The sequence below is a fragment of the Tyto alba genome, unplaced genomic scaffold (assembly GCF_018691265.1).
Source record: "Tyto alba isolate M040663 unplaced genomic scaffold, T.alba_DEE_v4.0 Super-Scaffold_22, whole genome shotgun sequence".
Lineage (NCBI taxonomy): Eukaryota > Metazoa > Chordata > Aves > Strigiformes > Tytonidae > Tyto > Tyto alba.
Window position 1 is genome coordinate 18,891,586 of NW_024881296.1, and position 20,152 is coordinate 18,911,737.

The 20,152-nt window shown below is 41.2% G+C and overlaps 1 protein-coding gene and 1 long non-coding RNA gene across 2 annotated transcripts in view; both read right to left on the reverse strand.

The window, feature by feature from the left end:
- The window catches only part of EPM2A (EPM2A glucan phosphatase, laforin), a 41,127-nt gene extending 35,125 nt beyond the window's left edge, over positions 1 to 6,002 (reverse strand). The window contains exon 1 of the mRNA XM_033011639.2: positions 5,693 to 6,002. Coding sequence (XP_032867530.2) covers positions 5,693 to 5,954 — 262 coding nt within the window. The 5' untranslated portion in view covers positions 5,955 to 6,002. The remainder of the gene's footprint in view (positions 1 to 5,692) is intronic.
- LOC122153713 lies at positions 2,639 to 5,652 on the reverse strand. The gene is made up of 2 exons (XR_006165596.1): positions 5,267 to 5,652; positions 2,639 to 4,462 (listed from the first exon to the last, which is right to left on the reverse strand). It is a non-coding gene; the product is annotated as an uncharacterized LOC122153713 (long non-coding RNA).
- Positions 6,003 to 20,152: the final 14,150 nt, after the last annotated feature.

Consider the following 20,152-nt stretch of genomic DNA (forward strand, 5'->3'; position numbering starts at 1 on the left):
TCTCTCTCTAGGGCTGCTTAGGCACAGGTGTTTCTCAGTGGGAGCTGCTACTGTACTACATATTTTTAACCAAATGCCCACTCTAATGATGTAGATTAAGCCAGAAAAGAAGCAACTTAAAGGGAATTCAGCTGACGTAAAAAACAGGTTCTTCTCAGACAGATGGTGGAAATAAGAACAAAGGAAATGCAGATGATAGAATAATGGCTGATAGCAACAAAATATATAATGTCATGAAGTCTTCCTAACTGCTTTGAAACTCTCTATGGCATTGTACTGTATATTAGTGATTGTTAGTTTCTACCATACCAGAAAAGACTACTGAACTACAGGCAGGAAACAAGCTATATCAAAATAGTAACCATGGCAAAATCTTAACCAAAGTATCCTTCCCTGTGAGGACAGGCAGAGATCTGGGTTGTTCAGCCTGGAGAAGACTCCAGGGAGACCTTGGAGCAGCCTTCCAGTGCTTAAAGAGGGCTACAGGAAAGATGGGATAGGATGAGGGGTAACGGCTTAAAACTGAAAGAGGGAAGATTTAAATTAGATGTAAGGAAGAAATTCTTCCCTGTGCGGGGGGTGAGGCGCTGGCCCAGGGTGCCCAGAGCAGCTGTGGCTGCCCCCTCCCTGGAAGGGTTCCAGGCCAGGCTGGACGGGGCTGGGAGCAACCTGGGCTGGGGGAAGGTGTCCCTGCCCATGGCAGGGGGGTTGGAACTAGATGGTCTTTACGGTCCTTTCCAACCCAAACCATGCTATGATTCTGTGATCATTTGATACTTTACTTATCACTTCTCAGTGCTTCTCACCACTGAAAATAAATTCTCAACCCCCAGCAGTCAGAGCTGGATCCTGATTACCTCTGTGTGTAGGAAATGACACATACCTCCCAAATCCAGGGGAATACATGTGGACATAATTATTTTTATTCTTCTGATTTTACAGTTCCACGGGCAACTCTCCATTGGTTTATTGATCTCCAGTAGTCTGCTCAGTATAAGCTGGTTAATGCTGACAGACAGATCGAAAGTAATGAAAAACTTGCTACCAATTCATTCATACCATAATCCATGCTAAGTATATGTCCTGAGGGGGCTGTAGAACAAAACACCAGGAGCTTTCACACTTTGTAAACAAGTTTCTCTCCATTCATTAATAGAGGTATTGGGTAGTAGATTCCAAAGTTTAACTCAAAGTTTCCTCACATGTGAAAGTTGTTAAGGCATCTAGTATTGTCCAGAAAGCAATAGCTTTGCATGAACAAAATTAATATTATGCACTCTTATTCAACCATCAACATTCAATTGTGCTTTATCTTCCCTCCTAGGCACTGCCTACTTCAAACAGATTACACTAAATAGTGATGAAACATGCAAGTAGCTGCAAGAAACTAGGCAGTCACTGGCTATACACAGGTAAAACGGCGACACCCAGTGGGAACACTGCTACATAAAATATCTGCATTAAGAAGCATGAAGAAATGTTATCTTCTCCTCTCTTTTAATAACAGAACTGCTACCTAACTTGGGGATCTGTAGATGAGCTTTGGGAAAGAAAGAAATGCATCTCAGTTACAGAAAAATAATGTTGCATCCAACTGTACTTCTCCAGAATGGCTTTAAAGAATTCTTACTTTGCTTTATCCTGCTAAGGCTTAGCCCCAGATATTTTTTATTCTATTACAATCTCTCCAATGCAAAAGGCAACTAGGTATTAACTTCCCATCCATCCTCTACAGAATCTCCCCCTTTAAAATAAGAAGTTATATCCATTTTGTTCCATGGAGTTGAAGTCAAGAAGCGAAATTGGGTTAGGTTTCAACACACTGACACTTGAAAAATTAAATTTTAATGTGCCTTACTATCACCAATGTTTTCAGCCAATCAAGTGCTCGACCCTTGAAAGGTACGATCAAATTTTACTTCTGATATTTTTCACAAATTATATTACAATACTATGAAAACCTTTATTACTCCATAAATGTAGCAGTCTTTTTGAACCATCATCAGAAGTGTACAATTGTCCAACAAATGGCTTTAAACTGTAATGAAGCTCACAGGAGTATGAACTAGAAATGTTGGAAGGCCAACACAACAAGACACAGGCTGTGTAAGACAACAGTTTCTAAATTGAACACTGTTGTATTGTTTGTTTAGGGCCCCAAGAAACCAGAGAACAGCAGCAGCACGTAAGTGCAAACAAGACACCTCCTCTTCTCTCCTTTCACTTCCCCAAAACTAGAGATGTTTTTTTGGAAGGAATAAGGCTCTGCTCACCTGCACAGATTACTAGAATGTGGGTTGATCATGCTTTTCAGCTTTAACAGGCAATACTGTACCTGTCAAGTGTCAGGCAAGCACCAACCACAACAAACTAGTGGTTATGTGAAAATGGATGAACATTTTACAATATAAGCTTATACTTGTTACATGTATTTTTCCCCTTCTCAAAATGTAAAGTGTCAACAGACTGTATTCCGTCATCTCAAAATACAGTTCAGGGAATATACCCTTAGTAACTCCTCTGACCTTTTATGAATCATGTATCTTGTATAGTACCTACAGTTCATTTAGACCAGAGTAAAGGGTATTAAGACATATATGAGTGTTCAAGCATAAACTCACAAAAACAAATTCAAGCGTAAGTTTCATCTTGCATTTATTTAGTTTTGACAGTAGGCACAATATACTTTTACTTTCCAAGCTGAGAGACACGAATAAATCCAGTTCTGAAGAATCTACATCAAAACCAACATACACATAAAGACACACAGGATGCAGTTGTAAAAGAAAAGGTAGATACATTCATTTATTTTTTCTGATAGGTAAAGCTATTCCCAGATTCTAAAGGTCAACATAGCCAATCTGTTTTCCACAGATACTGTAGCACAATTAAAACCCTCCTGGACAACAGGCCTTCCAGCTGAGCTCACCACAGGCAAGCCAAATACCAACCCTGAAGAAACCTCACCTGGGCCAGAGCGCATACAGAAATCACATGATTTGAGCCCAAAAAGCCCAATGACTTTAAGGGACAGGCCCTGGATACAGGCTGGCATCACCATCTCCCAGGGACAGCAGAGGTGAGCATCTGACGCTTCAGGAGCATGAGAGTCTCCTCTCCCACCTCATCTTCCTAGAGAGGGGAACCAGTTCCCTCCAGGTACAAGCAACAAGCCAGCAACCCTCCAGCAGGCCAAGCCTTGCCTGGAGGCTCCCTCCCAGGCTCCCTGGCAGAACCCAAAGCTACAGGACACCGGCCCACGACTTTGACTCTTCTAGCTCACAGAACCAAATACCCTCACAACTGTATCCTTCAGTTTCCCTGTTGCATTGGAACAGCTGTAAGGATGAACTAAATTTATACTCAAAACATGTAATGCAACATGTACTGTAGCATTATAAAAGGAATACGCATTACTAGTGGAACTCTCACACAAAGTATACTAACAAAAAAATTGGGAGTCATTTTCTTAAATATGGCACATTATTTCATATCCAATATATGTAAACATCTGACACCCATTAATTGGAGAGCAGTTTCTCTGGTTACAGATGAATGCCTGAACTCATAAACTTAGAGCAAGTATCATTCTGCACTTTCCTCTATTCCTCATAACCATGTCTTCAAAACTGCAGATGTTCTCTAACTGCTAAATGTCTCCCAAAGCACATTTTAATTCTAAACACATAGGATACTAAAGAGCCAAAGCACAGCATGTGCTTATCACATTTTTTTTTTTAAAAAAAAAAAAAGGCAGTTGTCTTTTCAAACTGTGATTTTTACAAGAATAAACAACGGCCAAAACTTTTACTGATCTACAGGTGGAAAAAAAAAATTAAAACAAATCACATAAAAAAGCAAGATATTGCTTAATTATTGGATTAAAGAAACCCAATGCTTAAACTCCCTTCATGTAATACACAAAGAACAATAAATTTCAAGGTTTAAGCAAATTTACCTCTTTCCTGCAAATAACAACTTAGGAAAAAAATGTTTGATGTGAATGACTACTTAAAAAAAACCTCTCTGCATATGAATGATATGCCCATTTGTTTTCTATCATTCTAGCTAAACAATAATCTCAAACTGCTGACCGTTCAGAATGACAGGAACAAAATCCCACACAGGCTAATCCTAAAACTGCATCCATAGCACCACTGCCAAAACAGACTATGTTTCTTACTCAGACTACATTTCCTGAACGTGCTCCCAGGTACAGACAAATACCTTGAGATATCACTACTTCCAACCTGGATGGTAACCATCACCTCACAATTGCAGGTTCTCTACAGACTGGAACACTCTATTGTTATTTCTACATTCTGGGTGGTGAGAAGACCTCTGTATATACCGATATCACTGGCATGTTATGTACAACGTGGCACCTTCAAAAGAGACCCAATTCTGCTTCCTTGGAGAGATGCAAAGATTTTTATTCCATAAATTCACTTTTCCTGCATTTCTGCAAAAGAAAAACATGGTTAAACCAGGCAGAATTGTTTTAGCTGCTAAATAAAATAATTACTATTACATGGTGTAAATAGTACTTCATGATGTAAACTTCTGTGAATGTGCTATTAATACGTAGCCTTTTATTAGTATAAAGAAGAGAAAACCCAAATGCAACAGTTATGACGACATGCATGTTTTAGTCTATACGACAGAACAGCAGTTTAAAAGTGTGATATGTGTTCTTAAAATGGGTGAAGAGCAACTGCTCTACAATGTGTTATTTCAGTATATGGATTATAAAACTATTTGATAAGTTAAATCCACACAAACTACCTAGTCATCTGTCTTCCTTTCACCAAGTCAGACCCTTTCCTCAGTGACAAGAGATATATTTAGAGCTTCATTTGACTCAGTATACAACTGTATATGTTCTCTTTTATTTAAGATACTTCAACTAAATATATTAGAACAGCATATGGAAACTGACTAAAGGTATTCAACATTTGACAACACAGAACAGGAGGAAATCACAGTGGAAGTACTGCTAAAACAGCAAGAAGACTCGAAAAGCTGTGAAATAACTTTCTCCTATTTTTTTTTCCCAGTGATTCCAACGGTAAAATTTATCAGCCTGAAAACACCATCATGACATTCCAGTTTACTACAATAAAATAATAAGTCACACTTTAGTGCCTAACTAGGAAATCCTGAGTTCTTTAATTCTGGGGGAAGAAAGAGAACAAAAAATCAGGACAATGGATGCCTCTAGGCATAAGGAAAAAAAATAATGAAACTATTCCCAGGAACTGTTTACCAATCTAGAAGAACAGCTTCCTTCTGCATTCACTCTCCTCCAACACACAGTAAAAAAAATGCTTTTGTTAGCGAGTGCTCAGGTCATGTCGCGACAGCCTCGGAGGTTCTACCGGCGAGCCTAACTCAGGCCTTCCCGGTACCGGAGGCGCCGCCGCCGGGCAGGGCCAAGCCCCCGGGCACAGCCCGTCTGACGGGGTCACCGCTCCCGGCCCCCGGGCGACGCTCCGGGGCCCCGGGCAAGCGGCGGAGCTGCGGGAGCCGCCAGCAAGGCGAGCGCTCCCTCCAGGAGAAGGAGCTCGGGCCGGGCCGGGCCGGGCCAGGCCCCCCCCGGCCGCCGCGGCCTCCCGAGGGCCGGGCGGGCGGCGCCGGGCCCGGGCCCGCCCCGCTCCCACCCGCCGCCACCGTTCCCCTCCCAGCCCGTTACCTTCCCAGCAGAGGTCGCCGCCCTGCCGCCGGAGGAACTTGTACCAGAAGGGGCTGGCGGCGGCCTCGTCGGGCAGCGCCACCTCCGCCAGCCACAGCGCGGGCTCCTGGGCCGGCAGCGGGGCGCTCGGCCGCGCCGGCTTCATGGGCACGGCGCGCTGCGGGTCCCACCCGCCCAGCTCCGGCCGCGAGCCGGCCACCAGCAGCGCCCCGCCGCCCGCCGTCATGCGGGACGGCAGCACCACGCCGAAACGGAACAGCATGGCGGACCGGCGGCGGCCGCCCGGCCCGGCCCGCCGTTCTCCCTGGGCCCCGCCTCCTCCGGGCCCGCGCTTCCGGCAGCGCCCCGCCCGCTGCGGGCGGTTCCAGCGCGGGCACTGCCCCCCCCCACAGTGCCGGCGGGGGGAAGGGTTAGGGCCTCCTAAAGTTCGGAGTGGGACGGGCAGTCATCTCTGCGGGTAAATACGAGGCTTCTAGGTTGCGGAAGGCTGCACGTTACGCATACCGGCTTTAGCAAGGGAGCGCATATCGCTCGGTTAAACGAAGCTGCTGCAATTACTCCCGGCGCCCCGGGCTTCATTTCCTGCAGCGAACGTGGTATAGGTAGATTAAGGCCAATCACATCCAAATATGGATTAATGAATCTTTATTAAAGTAAGAGAGCAAATGCAGCGCTGCGGTGGCCGAGGAGTCGCAGCTCCGTCCAGGCTCACCAAATTGTTTACGTTTCAAACCCCCTTTTATCCGCCCAGCTGCCGGTTTCAACACCTCGGCACGCCTCCTGGCTGCTTCTACAATCTTCTTTCTTCAGTCCTGTGGTCTCGTACACCTTGTCCTTCAAGCCTGGGCCAATTTGCAGCTCCTTTGTCTTTTATGGCTCAGTGGTTTCAGTTCCTCTCTTACCTCAAGGACAAGGGATACCAGAGATGGCCCATTCTGTTCTTTCTCAATCCATTGCAAAGGAGTTACCACCCTTTGATACGGATCATCTGGTGAGCAACCCAAGAGGGGGGGCTGTTGGGTTGGTGTTTCCTCAGATCAATTCCCCCCTTTTCCCAGTAGTAAAGTCTTTTACTTTTCTTAAAATTTGGATTATTGTACTAATAATAGCTTTAGCCTAAGAAGTAAATTTTTAATTACTTTTAGCGAAAGCAAAATTCTTCTATTACTTATCACAGAACACGTCCTTAAGTAACGGCCGCACGCGCGTGCAGCGCTACGAACACGCTCAGAGGGCACCGGGGCGCCCGTGGTGTTCGTGTCTTCCCTGCAGGCAGGCAGCCAGTCACGGTGAGACCAGGAACGTGAAATAGGGTGGGAGTCGGAAAGGTTTTTTTAAAAATTCTGTAGCTCCCAGCTGGATGCGTTCTGTTTTGCCCTTCTGCCTGTGATTTGGCAGCTCCTACATGTGGCGATATTCAGGGATTTCAAAGAATGAGTGAGAAAGAGGATGCGATCCAGCTATTCATAGGGCAGCCCTTGTCTGAATACACCCGTTCCAGAAGCGTTTAAGGACAGAAACAGAGGAGTGGTAACTTTATTTAGGTCAAGTTCTGGGAACAGGATGAAGGCCTTTCAGTGACTCAAATCCTGCCTCAAAAGATGGCCTGTTGTTTCCTGTGTTCAGGAGTGATGACACACTGAAGTGTATGTACTGCCAAATTTATTTTTAAGAGTGCTTTAGCTCATTTTCACTGATCCTCATTGAACTTGTGTAAGTGATGTGCCACCGCTTTTCCAGACGTACCCAAAGCTAAGGGAATTCTGGCTGTCCTCCCTGCATTTCTGCTAGCACCAGCCCTCACTGCTGCCTTTGCGAAACGGAGTGCATTACATTTTAATCTTTGCTTTTGCTCAGCCTTACAGTCGAGTCACCCATAACCTGTCTCATCATTATCTTTCAAATATCTACCCCATACACTTAATTTTAGTAGTATAGGTAAAACAGGATATAACAAAGGGGGTTTATGGCCAAAGTTCAAGCTTGACAGTAGCCCTAAAAGCATGCCAGCATATTGTGTCCACATAAAACCATATGCTTCTGTTCATTCCAGTCACAGTCCAAGCTAAGAAACTGCAGGATCCAACAATACATCCGATGGATAGTTTAGTTCCTGGCTGTTGCCTAAGCCTCAATGTAAAAAGACACCAGCAACACGTGGGCCATGTGCCTTTAGGCAAACTTTAACTTCTTCATGCCTGTAAGTACCGAGTCCTCATCTGTAAGCCACAGGGAACAATAACAAAAATTGTTCTTTAGATTCTGATGTACCAAATACTAGCTTTAAAAATACTTAAGTCCATTTCTTGTCCAGGCTCTGCCTTGATCCGTTTTGGTGCTGTCAATATTGGGTGTTAGATTAAGGTTAAAGATGACAGAAAGTGACAAGCTTGACTTCCTGCTCTTTCCTCAAAAACTCTAGTTCAGATTAGGGTTAGCGTTGAGAGATCAAACAAGAAAGGCTTATTTATTGCTGGGTCCTGCAAGACTGGGGTAAAAACTAGAACTGGAGATTGGCTTGGGACTCAGAAGTCCCATGGCTTCGGGATAGTGGGAACAGAAAAGCAATTTTTACTGATATAATTGTGGACTGAGTGAGGGCTGTAGACGGGGCAAAATGGATTATTGTTAGATCTGAGACCGGTGAGCTTTGGCTACCATAATGTTTGGGTTTAAGCTCAGAAGCAAAGGTAAATGTGTGGTTTTGCCATTACTAGATTTGCATGGTGTATCGATGCGTCATCTCCTGAATTGGAATTTTAGCTAAAGGTGAGGTGGGGGGGAGGGTGGATATTACTTTCACTATTATTGTTTGGGATTGCAGGAGTTGATGAAGTACTTCTACTATTGGGAAAACCCTAAATTTTATTTTTAAGTGTCACCCCAAGCCCCCTAAGGAATTAACAGTAAACTAGTTTCATTTGCCAAAATGAACCCTTATCCTGGTACTGCATGACCAGTGCTCTTCCCCTGCCGTCCTCAACACTATTCTCAAACCTGAAAGCCTTCCCTAAAATCCAGTCACCTTTTACAACCACAAAATTAAACATGACCATTTTCTTTCTTTTTCTCCTACATTAAGTCCTTATTCCAACTTGGCAAGCCTTACAGGTCCCATCAAAAAGCTTTGGTATAAAGGAGCCAAAACCCTAATAAGTTGCTTTTAACTGTCCCAGAAACTATGGTTAACTGTTCATTCCTGTGGGAACAAGCTACCATCTTAGTGGTCCGTCTGAATTGTAATAAATAACTTTGTGTCCTTAACAGCTGTTTAGGATCTAGCAGTATACTTAACCTGTATCATCTACTGAGTGGAAGCCTTGATTTACCTCAAATCTAACAGTAAACTAGCAACACAGGGATGCTTAGTGCCTAATTCATTTTAAAGCCCTCGATTTATTGTGGCTGGTACCATCCCAGGTGTTTGTCAATGCTGACTGTGTTTCTAACTGACTAAATGGGAAGAATTGTATGAAAAAATATTATTTTTCCACGGCATTAGTATCCAAAAAGGGGCTCTAGCGATCACAATCTCTGCAAGAATCAACTGTTTCATGGGATTTCTCCTAAATTGAACCGATAGGCCTAGCCTCGTGTAGTTTCTAGTTAATTAACCTTTATGACTGGTTTATTATCCAAAATGTGTGCAGGTGGTAGAGATTTCACAGGAGGAATCATCAAGGCTGTGTGATTCAGCTTAACATCAACAGTTACGTCTTCAGTTTCTGCTTAACTGTTGTAGCTAAAAGGTTTGTAAGGAAAAGCTTGAATGGCCAGAAATTGGAGCTGTGATTATATTTACGTACATGTAAAGCATGTTCAAAGGCATCTTCTGTTGCTGTGCACTAGACTTTTGCAGAATAACTTTCTACATAGGGCCCTACTGAAAGACTGATGCTGAGATTCTGTGTTCATACAAATCTGACTGCTGTGGATGATTAACCAGTCAGGAAATACATGTTTATGGGTTTTTTTTATGCTATAAAAGACCCTCTAATTTCTTATACTGTTTCTTCCTGGCATAAAATTGTTCTGCTATTTTTGTGAAATCAGAGTTTTGAACCATTTGTTACATTCAGGAAATTTGGACAGATTATCACTGGCTGAAATTATAATTGAGCCACCAATTAATAAGTTTGACAGTATACAGCAGTCCAAAATTAAACTTTCGAAGTGGAAAATCTTTCTTCACAGTTTTCTTATTCGAAAGTGTTTATTAGGTATAGAAATAGCACACAGTTGTCTGAACAATGTGAACACTACTAAAATGACAGATGAACTTAATACTTCCATGTTGGAGTAGCCCCTGTCTGTAGTGTACATGTTCTTTACTGATTACAAACTTTTACACCATGGGCCAGTTTTCTGCTTGGCACAGCTTTATCCGTTGTTGCTGTACAGTGATCACAAAGGATAATATTTCCAAGTAGGGAAATCTGTAGTGAAGACACAGTTTAAAAAAAACAAACAAACAAACAAACAAACAAAAAAAAAAAAACACACCAAAACACAAATACTGAAAGGATTTAGTTGGAGAAGGAAGGGAAGGGGCAGGGGCCATCCCTGATTGCAAGTTGTGGGTGATGTTTAGATTAGCTGTGCTCCTTCCTAGACTAGCCCTTCTTCCCTTTTTAGGTCATTTACTTTCCTATAAAGATACAGAGAAAGTATTACTGCCATTTCCAAATGTTTGGGCTAATTATAGAAAAGAGAAATGCAACACACTGTACAGTCTTGCTTGTAAAAGGGAAAACATTTATGTGGTAAGCTGATTTAAATGTATTAGTGATTTGGGTAAAAAGTTCATTGCTGGAAAATTTAGGCAGCCTGTATTTCTTCAAAGAGATTGAACTAAATATAAAAATAACTAGTCTAATGCAAGTAATTTAAAACCACTATTTTAAGAGAAAGTTGATTATGTTGATTAATAATCTAAACTAATCAGTGATCTCTGGATCCAAACCTTCTAATTGAATTCTAGCTGTCTTTCTTGTGATAATTCTGACAGAAGTATGAACTAATGCTTTCACACTATAGCAGCTAAGAAAAGAGAAGCTGAGCTTTTACCTTTATAGTCTGAAGACTGACAGAAGACTATACAATTTAAGAACCTGTTATCAGATAAGCACAGCTATTCTTGTTTTTTAGTTCTAGGTGCTGTGTCAGAGCAGTGATAACTGAAGTAACTGTTTTAGCTACTTAATGCTAGTAGCAGCCTTTTATGCCAACTAAAGAAATTCTGGCATGACTGACCATTTTTGGAGTTGTGTTGGAAAATTAACTTGTAGTAATAGGTACGATGCTACAGATTATTTTTTGCACGGGGTTTTGTATAGCATATTTCCTTAAAAAAAAAAAAAAAGTTTGTTATTTTTAGAAGTAACTAGGCAGCACAAATATGCAATAACATTAAACATTATGGGAACACATGCAGGAATAACTGTTCTGGTAGGTTTGTCTTTCCAAAATCCAGTAAAAATATAAAGCTGTGTCTGCATCCTCCTAGCCTCAGATGTTTTGGGACCTGGAGAAAGTCCCAACATATTTCAGCAGAGGGCCCTTTCAGTATGCCGTATCAGCCTCATCAGTGCCCAGACATCAACAAATACTAGCACACAGCTCCTTTCCTGCTTCAGAGTGACACACAGTTCTTGGGGGAATGCTCCACACCAGCCTTACATACCACCTCTGCAGCATCTGCACCAGGGTAGCATGTCCCCAAGCAAACCCAGGGTTCTGGTAGCCCTACCAGCAATGTGGCTCTACTGCCTGGCACAAAGGCACAGAAGAGGCCAAGTATTTACTTGGAGGGCTTGTGTAAACTCTTGTAGGAGAGTAAAGATTTGATGATTGCAAAATACCTTGAGCTTCTTGAGTGAAAACCAGCATGTAACAGTAAATAGTTACAATGTCAGCTCATTGTAAGGTACATTGTTTGAAACCAGCTTTTTACCACCAATGGTATATCGAGTTTCTTGTTAAAATACCTACCTTGGGGAAAAAAAGTGTTTCAGCCCTTTTGAAACAAGGCACCGTGTAAAACCAAACACTTGACTGTATGAAATGCCAAAACTTTATTCCATTAGTTAGGAGAGTGCAGTCTGACCCAAAACTGATGCGCGAGATGACAGATGAGTTTTGAAGTAGAAGAATATGCCTCTTTTTGTGGAGATTTACATAATCCTTCCACTTTCAAAAGCAGGTGCACACAGACCTTAGTAACTGCTCCAGTCTAACGTCCCATCTGTAACTGAGCATGATTTCAGTGTTCTTGGGACCCCCAACAAATTCCTCGTTGATAGAAAGTTCCCATATGTTATACTCCTGTGACCATTTTAAGAAAAAGTTACTGTTTGATTTTCGTTATGCAGACTTTTTTCTTGCAAGTCTTTTATGTATGACCAGCAATTTCAGAAAGTCACACACAGCGTTAGAAGGCAAAACATTTGGCAGAGTCTTTAAGACCATAGCATTACTTAAATAGTATAAGTTATGCATAATTTGCTATCTTCAGGATATAAATTACAAAGTTATTGATCTTGAATTCAGGAACAATAAAAATCCAGTTGCTGTTGTGTAAAAGGTGAGAGAATGCACTTGTCAGTTCGTGAAGCAACCATGGGAAAGGAAGTTAAACAGGAAAAGTTTCTTCTCAATATGCGCTTAAGCAATACATTTCTAGCTCCAAAGCTGACTGGAACTTAGCATACAGCATTAATAAAATTGAAGTTTTGCAGAAAAGTCTTCTGACTAGATTTTAAGGAAGTTAGAAATAGAACCATTTCATTCTATGATAATTAAACACTTTGTTACCTTTACTGTGTTTTTTTTTTAAAAAGTAAGCAAACACAAACTGAGGGATGCTCTCCCTCAAGTCATGACCCATATAACATAAAAGAGAACAGAGGATGAAATCCAGATAGATGATTATTCGTTTAAGTATACAATTCTCAGTGGTTATTATATGCACCTTACCAATCAATTTCTTTGTCCAATTATATTAAAAAATAGTAACAACTTAGACCTTTTTCTTAGACTGAAACTGGATCAAAAAAAATAAAATCCAGAAGTTATGTTTAGATCAACAAATTATCTTTAAGGTCTAGGTAAAGTGTCAGCAGAAAGAAAAAAAAAAAAAAAAAAACCAAACCCAGAAACCACCCTGCTTCCTCCACTACACACAAAAAATAAGAAGAGGTTATATCATCAGCCGAATCTAATAAAGAAGTAGATTTAATGCTCAAGTGTATAATACTGATTTACAGAGACAGTCTACTTAGTACAGAGTATCTGCTCCATCATCTTCTTTCCTTGTGTGAATATGTTGCTGTATCACTGTATCAATCCAATATATTGCTGCTGCTTCCTCATCTTCTCGGCTTCCTGTATTTACCAATTTTTCAACTGTATATTTCTTGTTTCTTTTTTAAAGAAACTTTATTTCGGCTGGTTTGGCAAGCTTCACTGAATTAATTTACTGACACACAAATAATCCTTGCTGAGGAAAAAACACTATTTTCATCCAACTGTAAAGAAACCCTTGAAAATAGGAATTGCAGTCTAGAATGAGTGTGTAAACAGCCTGCAACTTAGCAACCTTCCACAGGTCATGGCAACAGCTTGCAGCCAAGAGCCAGAAGATGTGTATGACATACTTTGGAGACTAGATCATAGACAGAGGACTCCTACTACTTAATTTGGTGTGTGTATGTTGCTGGGTACCATAGTGACCTGTTTCCACTTGATCTCGAGTTCTCCCACAGATGCCTTCCCATTAGCACAGCCAGTCCCTCAAGGTAATCCCAACATGGAAGCCACAGCTGGCTACTCAAGAGCTGTACCTGGCCCCGAAGGCACCGGCTGACCACTTCTTGTTTTTTTTCTTCACCTGTTGGGAAGGAATAACGTCGTTTGGAGATCAGCCTGAAAATAGATCAGTCCTGTTAATGAAACAATATTACATTAGCCTTTGAAGTATAGTATGTACTTCAAATAGTCTCCCTGCAGAGTTACAGTTGTATTACACATGCATGCTACATTGTCTTAAGCAGCTGTGAGCACACGTCCATTTTCAAATTATCTTTCTCACTGCTGTTTTGCTCCTTACTGCATGAAAATATAATTATACAGGCTGTCTGAAACTTCTTATCTCTTTGCCCCCCAAACTGGTTTTAAGTTTACTGAAAAACAGCACGTAGATCTATTTGCCCTCTTGGAGATTCCTTCTTGGTTTTCTTGTATACATTAAGTCATCTGCACACTTACATAAACACAATATTCTCAAGCTAAGATCATTATGGAAGGCATAGCGCTATAGAAAATATTGTTGCCAAAAGCCTTTCCTATTCTGCGATAAAACTAAATAGAACAGTTAATGGACTCACACATTAGAAACAGACACTAATTTGGCCAAAATTGAATAGTTCTTGAGTATGTCACTCACGACCTCAAATTCCAGTTAAGTTGAATAATTTTCTTAAATTATCAGAATTAGTTTTTGCTTGATAGCAAATTCGTTGCCTGGGAAACTTGTAGAATAAATCCTGATCTGATCTCTCACTTTTCAGGTTTCTATCCATAAGACAATGGAGTTTTTAAAAATATATTTATATATGAATTGTTGGAACAAGCCCTCTGAGTTCCTGCCAGCCAACCAGCCATTCTTTGTAGCATGTAGTAGTTCTTTAATAAACACATTTAGTAGAATATTGTGTTCCAAGTTCTCAAGAGCTTAATCTTGTTTAAAAAACAGTTATTTACACTGCATGCATTTATGAGTATTTTTAATGTATTACTGATTACAGCTATCCCAGTGGTTAAAATATTTTTAATGAGGAAAAGGGAACTAGAGCTATTAGACTCTGATGGCCAGTCTGGATTCACAGAGCCAACACAGTGAAGCACCTGATGAGCAGTTACTAGATTTCCTTTGTAAGCATCCACATGTCAAATTACAAACTGAAAGCAACAATTAAGCTCTGTATTTTCAGTTCTACTCGAAGTATTAATATACAAATAAAGTAACTTTTTTTACCCTAGTGATCAGTGATACTAACATTGTAAATATTCACTACCCTGACTGCATCAAATGGCACACAAAATAGACTGTATCTGTCAGCATTTTGAAAATATCTAGGTGCGATAGCTCCACCTGCTGCTTCCATAATCAGAATTTCTGAGAGTATCAGTCCTGACCCTGGGAACATGACCAGTGCTATTGCACAGTTCCTCCTCACCAGGAACAACAGCATATTAAGTGAGGTGCTGACTGTGCATTCCAAGTATAACGGACTATTTAGTTATCTTTGCTTTCCAAATTACCTCGTTTTCAGCTATACACCAATTTCTTTCAAACTACATAGCTTATTTATTATATATTGATAGAATCTGAAATAATTGTCAGGGTTTTATTCAACTACATTTCTAAGAAGTGATTATGCACACGAAGGGCACCTTTAATATTTGCATGTTGATCTGTATGTTCCCTTAGTAACTATCTATAGATACTTGTTTGTATCTACCATTCTACATGGTAGTAAACAGTCTGGCAAAGTTATCACCGTCAATACCTTTAAAAAACTCAAGCCAGTTACCACGTGTGACCAGCTGAACGATCCACGCGAGAGCACACTCAAAGCCAAGACTGCAGGTGGGATGGCAATCGCAGGCCTATCCACAGCCACCGCCTGGAGGAGAACAACTTCAGTTTTGTTTTATTCCAGAAAGATCCTGTACTGAACAAGCATGAGACTTACATCTTTTCAAACTTAACACTGCGACAGCTGAGCCCACCATTGCTTGCCTGCCGAAGTAACTGAGCCAAGGTGGTGTATTCTGTTGGAACAACTACATTAGATTTGTCTTCCAATGCTTTTCCTTTTAATGTTTTTAAGGAGAGAGCACAAATTAGTATTCGCATCATTCCGGTCTCCATGTCTTTGTAGGGAACACTGAACCAATCTGTCTTACCAAATGGGGTCCTCTGACATTTTTAAGCACAAAACTTTAGGAGGTAGGTGTTTCTTTCTTCATATTTAAAAAGTGCAAAATAAAAACTGCTGACTGCCAATACCTTCACTTACTAGAAGTAACAGATAAACCAGTACACTCTATTGATTTTTATCAACACATTAAAGATTAGGTCCCTCTGGAAATACACCTTTCATTTTCTATGCTTTTAATCCTTATACCTGGGTATTTATCATCAGTGCAAGTTTCAACTTAATAAAACTAATTGCTGTTTATAAAGCTATTAAATAATGGTCTTTTGCATATGTAATTTAGGCTAGTGTGACTGTAAATTAGGAGTCTCACTGGGGACAGCCAGTGGGATATTATTTTTAGAACAATGCGAGGAAAATAACAAAAATTAAGAAAAAAGGGAATAGTGCAAAGAAACTGTTCACTGTCTGGACTACGTAGAGTTCAAGAGAGGCCAATCATTTTGCTGCTGCTGCTCTAAGCCATGCTTTTTGCAAAGCTCTGTGGATTTAATTAAAGTTCACAATCAGCTCAAAATTTAAAGGGGCTAATTAAATTTCAGGTACTGATTTGGATATTATACAAATTTTTTTGAACACTGCAATTCTTCTCTGCCTTTCAGGATTGCTTGCAAATATAACAACTTTTTCTTTAGGTAAATGTCATCAACCAGAGAACTATGAAAGGGAAAGCTACTGAACTGTTACTTGGCAGCTGACTAGGGTGATGGATGAATTGCACATTATCACCTAGAAGAGCTTATTTCAGGCTTGGAGAACTAGTATTTTATTCTAGAATTGAGACAAATTTTAAGCAGCAACCAGTATGACATGGATTGCTGAAAACTGCATGGAAGTCAACTGAATCCACTCATTTCTCCATAAACAACTCTTTTATGTAAATTTAGTGTTATCACATGCCAGAACAGGAGTATGTACAACATGCATATCCCTGTAGCTAACAAACTTAAGACTGTTCCACTGAGACCAAAAATACTCAAAAAAAAAAAAAAATCTGTTAAAAGTTGTATTTGCATAACAAATCCAGCTGGCATTGCTTTTCACTCCAGTGCTTCTAAGTCAGATAAACAAGTCTTTCCTAAGTAAACATGTTAAGGTTCCTGTCCATACCACTAGAGAATGAGTGTTTTTGTATTACACATATTGTTCTTTATTTATTAATACTTGTTTTGCTGTAGCACATCTTTGTTCAAACATTACTACCTGCGTAAATTCAAGGAAATAGAAACTGACATGTTTGATATATTGATCCAAGTAAGCATAAAATGAACTCTGCAGGAATTTCACATAATTACTGTCGTCATAGGTTTAGCATCCCACTTAATTTCAATTTGATTACATCTTTGTGATCCACAGGGAGCAATAAATAAAAAGTGATTTATTCTTTTTTCCTTGATGCATTTTTTTCCCCAGCTGCATTATGGATGAGTTAGGCTTCAAGGTGATGTGTTGACAAATAGCAACTTTAAAGGTCTTTAATATCGGCATCAGTTTTTTGAAAAAAAAAAAAAAAAAAAAATCTTTACATCTATTGTTAATCTGACTTATACTGATGTAAAAAAATGACAGACTAGCTTTTAGTGTCACAGAGGGAAACAGAAGTGACGGTAAATCTTCTGGGAGAGTGTGTTTGGAAAAGATGGGATCACTGATAGTACAGGCTAGATTTTGGCTCCTAGCATATCCCGTGACAATTCCTCAATCCAATTATTTGTGGAGTAATGTGTCATTATCTGAGTTGTGGTAAATGACCGGATAAATTCTCTCCATTTGCTCCAGCTGTGAAGTACAGCACACCTGCTAACATTGCCATGATGTCTCAGCTGACTCACGGGTAAGTCGTTGCACCACAGCTCTGTGGTCACACGTGTCAAGGAGGAGGGAACTCCCTCACCTTGGGTGAGTCCCCAGGTAACGATGTGCAGCTGGTAATGGTCTCAGTATTTTCTTCAGTCTCTCCTCATCTTAGTTTCAGCTTGAGCACAACTCTCAAATTTCACCTCCACAAATGCAAGCGGTCACTCTAACCTGATATGCTGCCTCAAACTTTGAAGAAAAACATTTCCATACGATCTTCATGTAACCTTCAGGTACTGGCTCAAGATTCAGAGCAGCACAGCACAGTTCAGTTGGCCACTTGTTAACTCTTCCCTGAGTTCTCTTAGGTCACCACAACTGCCAGGGAATACTCAACCACTTTATGTGTTGTTCTTGGTAACTGCCATAAGTAACACTAAGTTGTTCATCCAACTACTGTCAATTAAGAATGGCTTAAAGTTCAAACAGAATATTCCAAAGGCAGGCTGTACTCTAACTCTCTCTAGAGTAGTGCTTCTCAAACCCACTTTCCTGAGAGCATACCTGTGGTCAGAGCAAAATCAAAGACCAGTTACAGATTATCTTGACTAACTGTCAAAGCATAAATTATCCCATATTCTCCACCTATTTTGAAGATTTCTCACTGACATTTTATTTCACCTACGGCTGTTCTGGCCGACCTTGCTGAACATACCTATCTACAAGGTAACTATTTCATACAGGTTTCTCTGTGTTATTTTGGGACTAGGTAATGTAGTGGAATAATTTAACATCGTTGGTGAAAAGGTGAAGGCAACAGAACTCAGAAGCAGCTCTCGCAGTGATTATGATGTGAGAAACAGCGCCTTATTATTGAACGTTCCTTCTCTGCTTGTTTGGAGACAAGACAAACTGGATCTTCCACATATGAAATGCCCTAACCATTCAGCTATTACTTTGAACATCTGTATCTCACTTGCTTTCTTGACATAAACCATACCAAAAAGTTTGTGTTTCATTCTAAAGCAGAAGGAAAATATAGATAAAAACTTCATTTTTTTTCCCTGCAAAATGTAATTATAGCTTTCCATTTGAATGATATTGCTGAGTGACATTAAACCACACAACCCGCTTTGCTCCATCATTAACACTGCAATCATGGTGACAAATCTAATTAAGGCTTCAACACCTACTCTGGATCAAAACCGCGAGTCAAAACTGTTCAACCACTTGAGTAAGAGGAAACAAGAAAGTTGGCTATTAAGAAGCAAAATCTTCTGAGTGGTGTTATTATCGCTAATTCATACTATGGGTACATAGGCATTCAATTTCAAACCAAGTACTTTTTAGTCTGTGCTAAGACCTTCATGACATGGTCAGGCCCTTTCCTCACATGTAGCAGGGGTGGTGCTCACCTATCTCGCTGAGCCACAGGAATTCATCATCTCATATATGGTGCAAATCAGCACAGAGAGACTTTTATCTCAGCCTCCCAAGCCCCACTGGGAATGGCATAAACACACATATGGACGGTATATCTCAAGTAGCTTTCCAGTGACTACCCAATAGTCCTTTTTGTACACATGCTATTTCTTCTTTTGAGTGGAGACAGCCACACCTGAGAAACAAATTGCCAGAGAGACAAAAACAGGTTTTGTCCTTGGGTTTGATCTTGGCTGGCTGCCAGACACCCACTCAACCACTCTTTCACTCCCCTTCAGAATGGGGAGAAAATAAGATGGAAAAGCTCACGGGCTGAGATAAGGACAGGGGAGATCGCTCACCAATTACCATCACAGGCAAAAAATAATTGACTTTTGGAAAATTAAATTTATTGCCAATTAGAGTAGGATGGTGAGGAACAAAACTGAAGACACCTTTTCCCCCACCCCTCTTCCCCAGGCTCAACTTCACTTCTGATCCTTCTCTCTCCTTCCCCCTACAAACAGCACAGGGGATTGGGGTCAGTCGATAACAGCTGCCCTCTGCTGCCCCTTCCACCCTGCACCTTCCCGAGCTCCAGAGTGGGGTCCCACCCACGAGGTACACTCCTTTGCAAGCTGCTCCAACACAAGTCCTTCCCACAGGCTGCAGCTCTTCAAGACCTGCTCCAGTGTGGGTCCTTTGCACAGGGTGCAGCCCTTCAGGAATGGTCTGCTCTAGTGTGGTTCCTCCACAGGGCCACAGCTCCTGCCAGCAAACCTGCTCCTGCGTGGGCTCCCTTCCATGGGCCACAGCTCCTGCCAGGACCCTGCTCCTGTGTGGGCTCTCCACGGGCTGCAGCTTCCCTCAAGGTACGCCCACCTGCTCTGACATGGGGCCCTCGGTGGGCTGCAGAGTTGATACCTGCTCCTGTGCGACTCACGTATTTGTCACTCTTCTCTCACAGCTGCTGCACAGTGGGTTTTACCCTTTCTTAAATATGTTTCCACAGAGGCACCACCAACTTCATCCGTGGGCTTAGCTTTGGCCAGCAGTGAGTCCACTGCAGAGCCACGTAGAACCAACTGTGTCCAGCACGGGGCTGGCCCTAGTCTCTTCTCACTGAGGTGACCCCTCCTACTCCCACCCCCCTGCTAGCAAACCCTTGCCACATAAACCCCATGCAGTCCTGTTCCAGATAAAGCATGCCCTACACCCTCGAGGAGGAAGGCCTCAATCA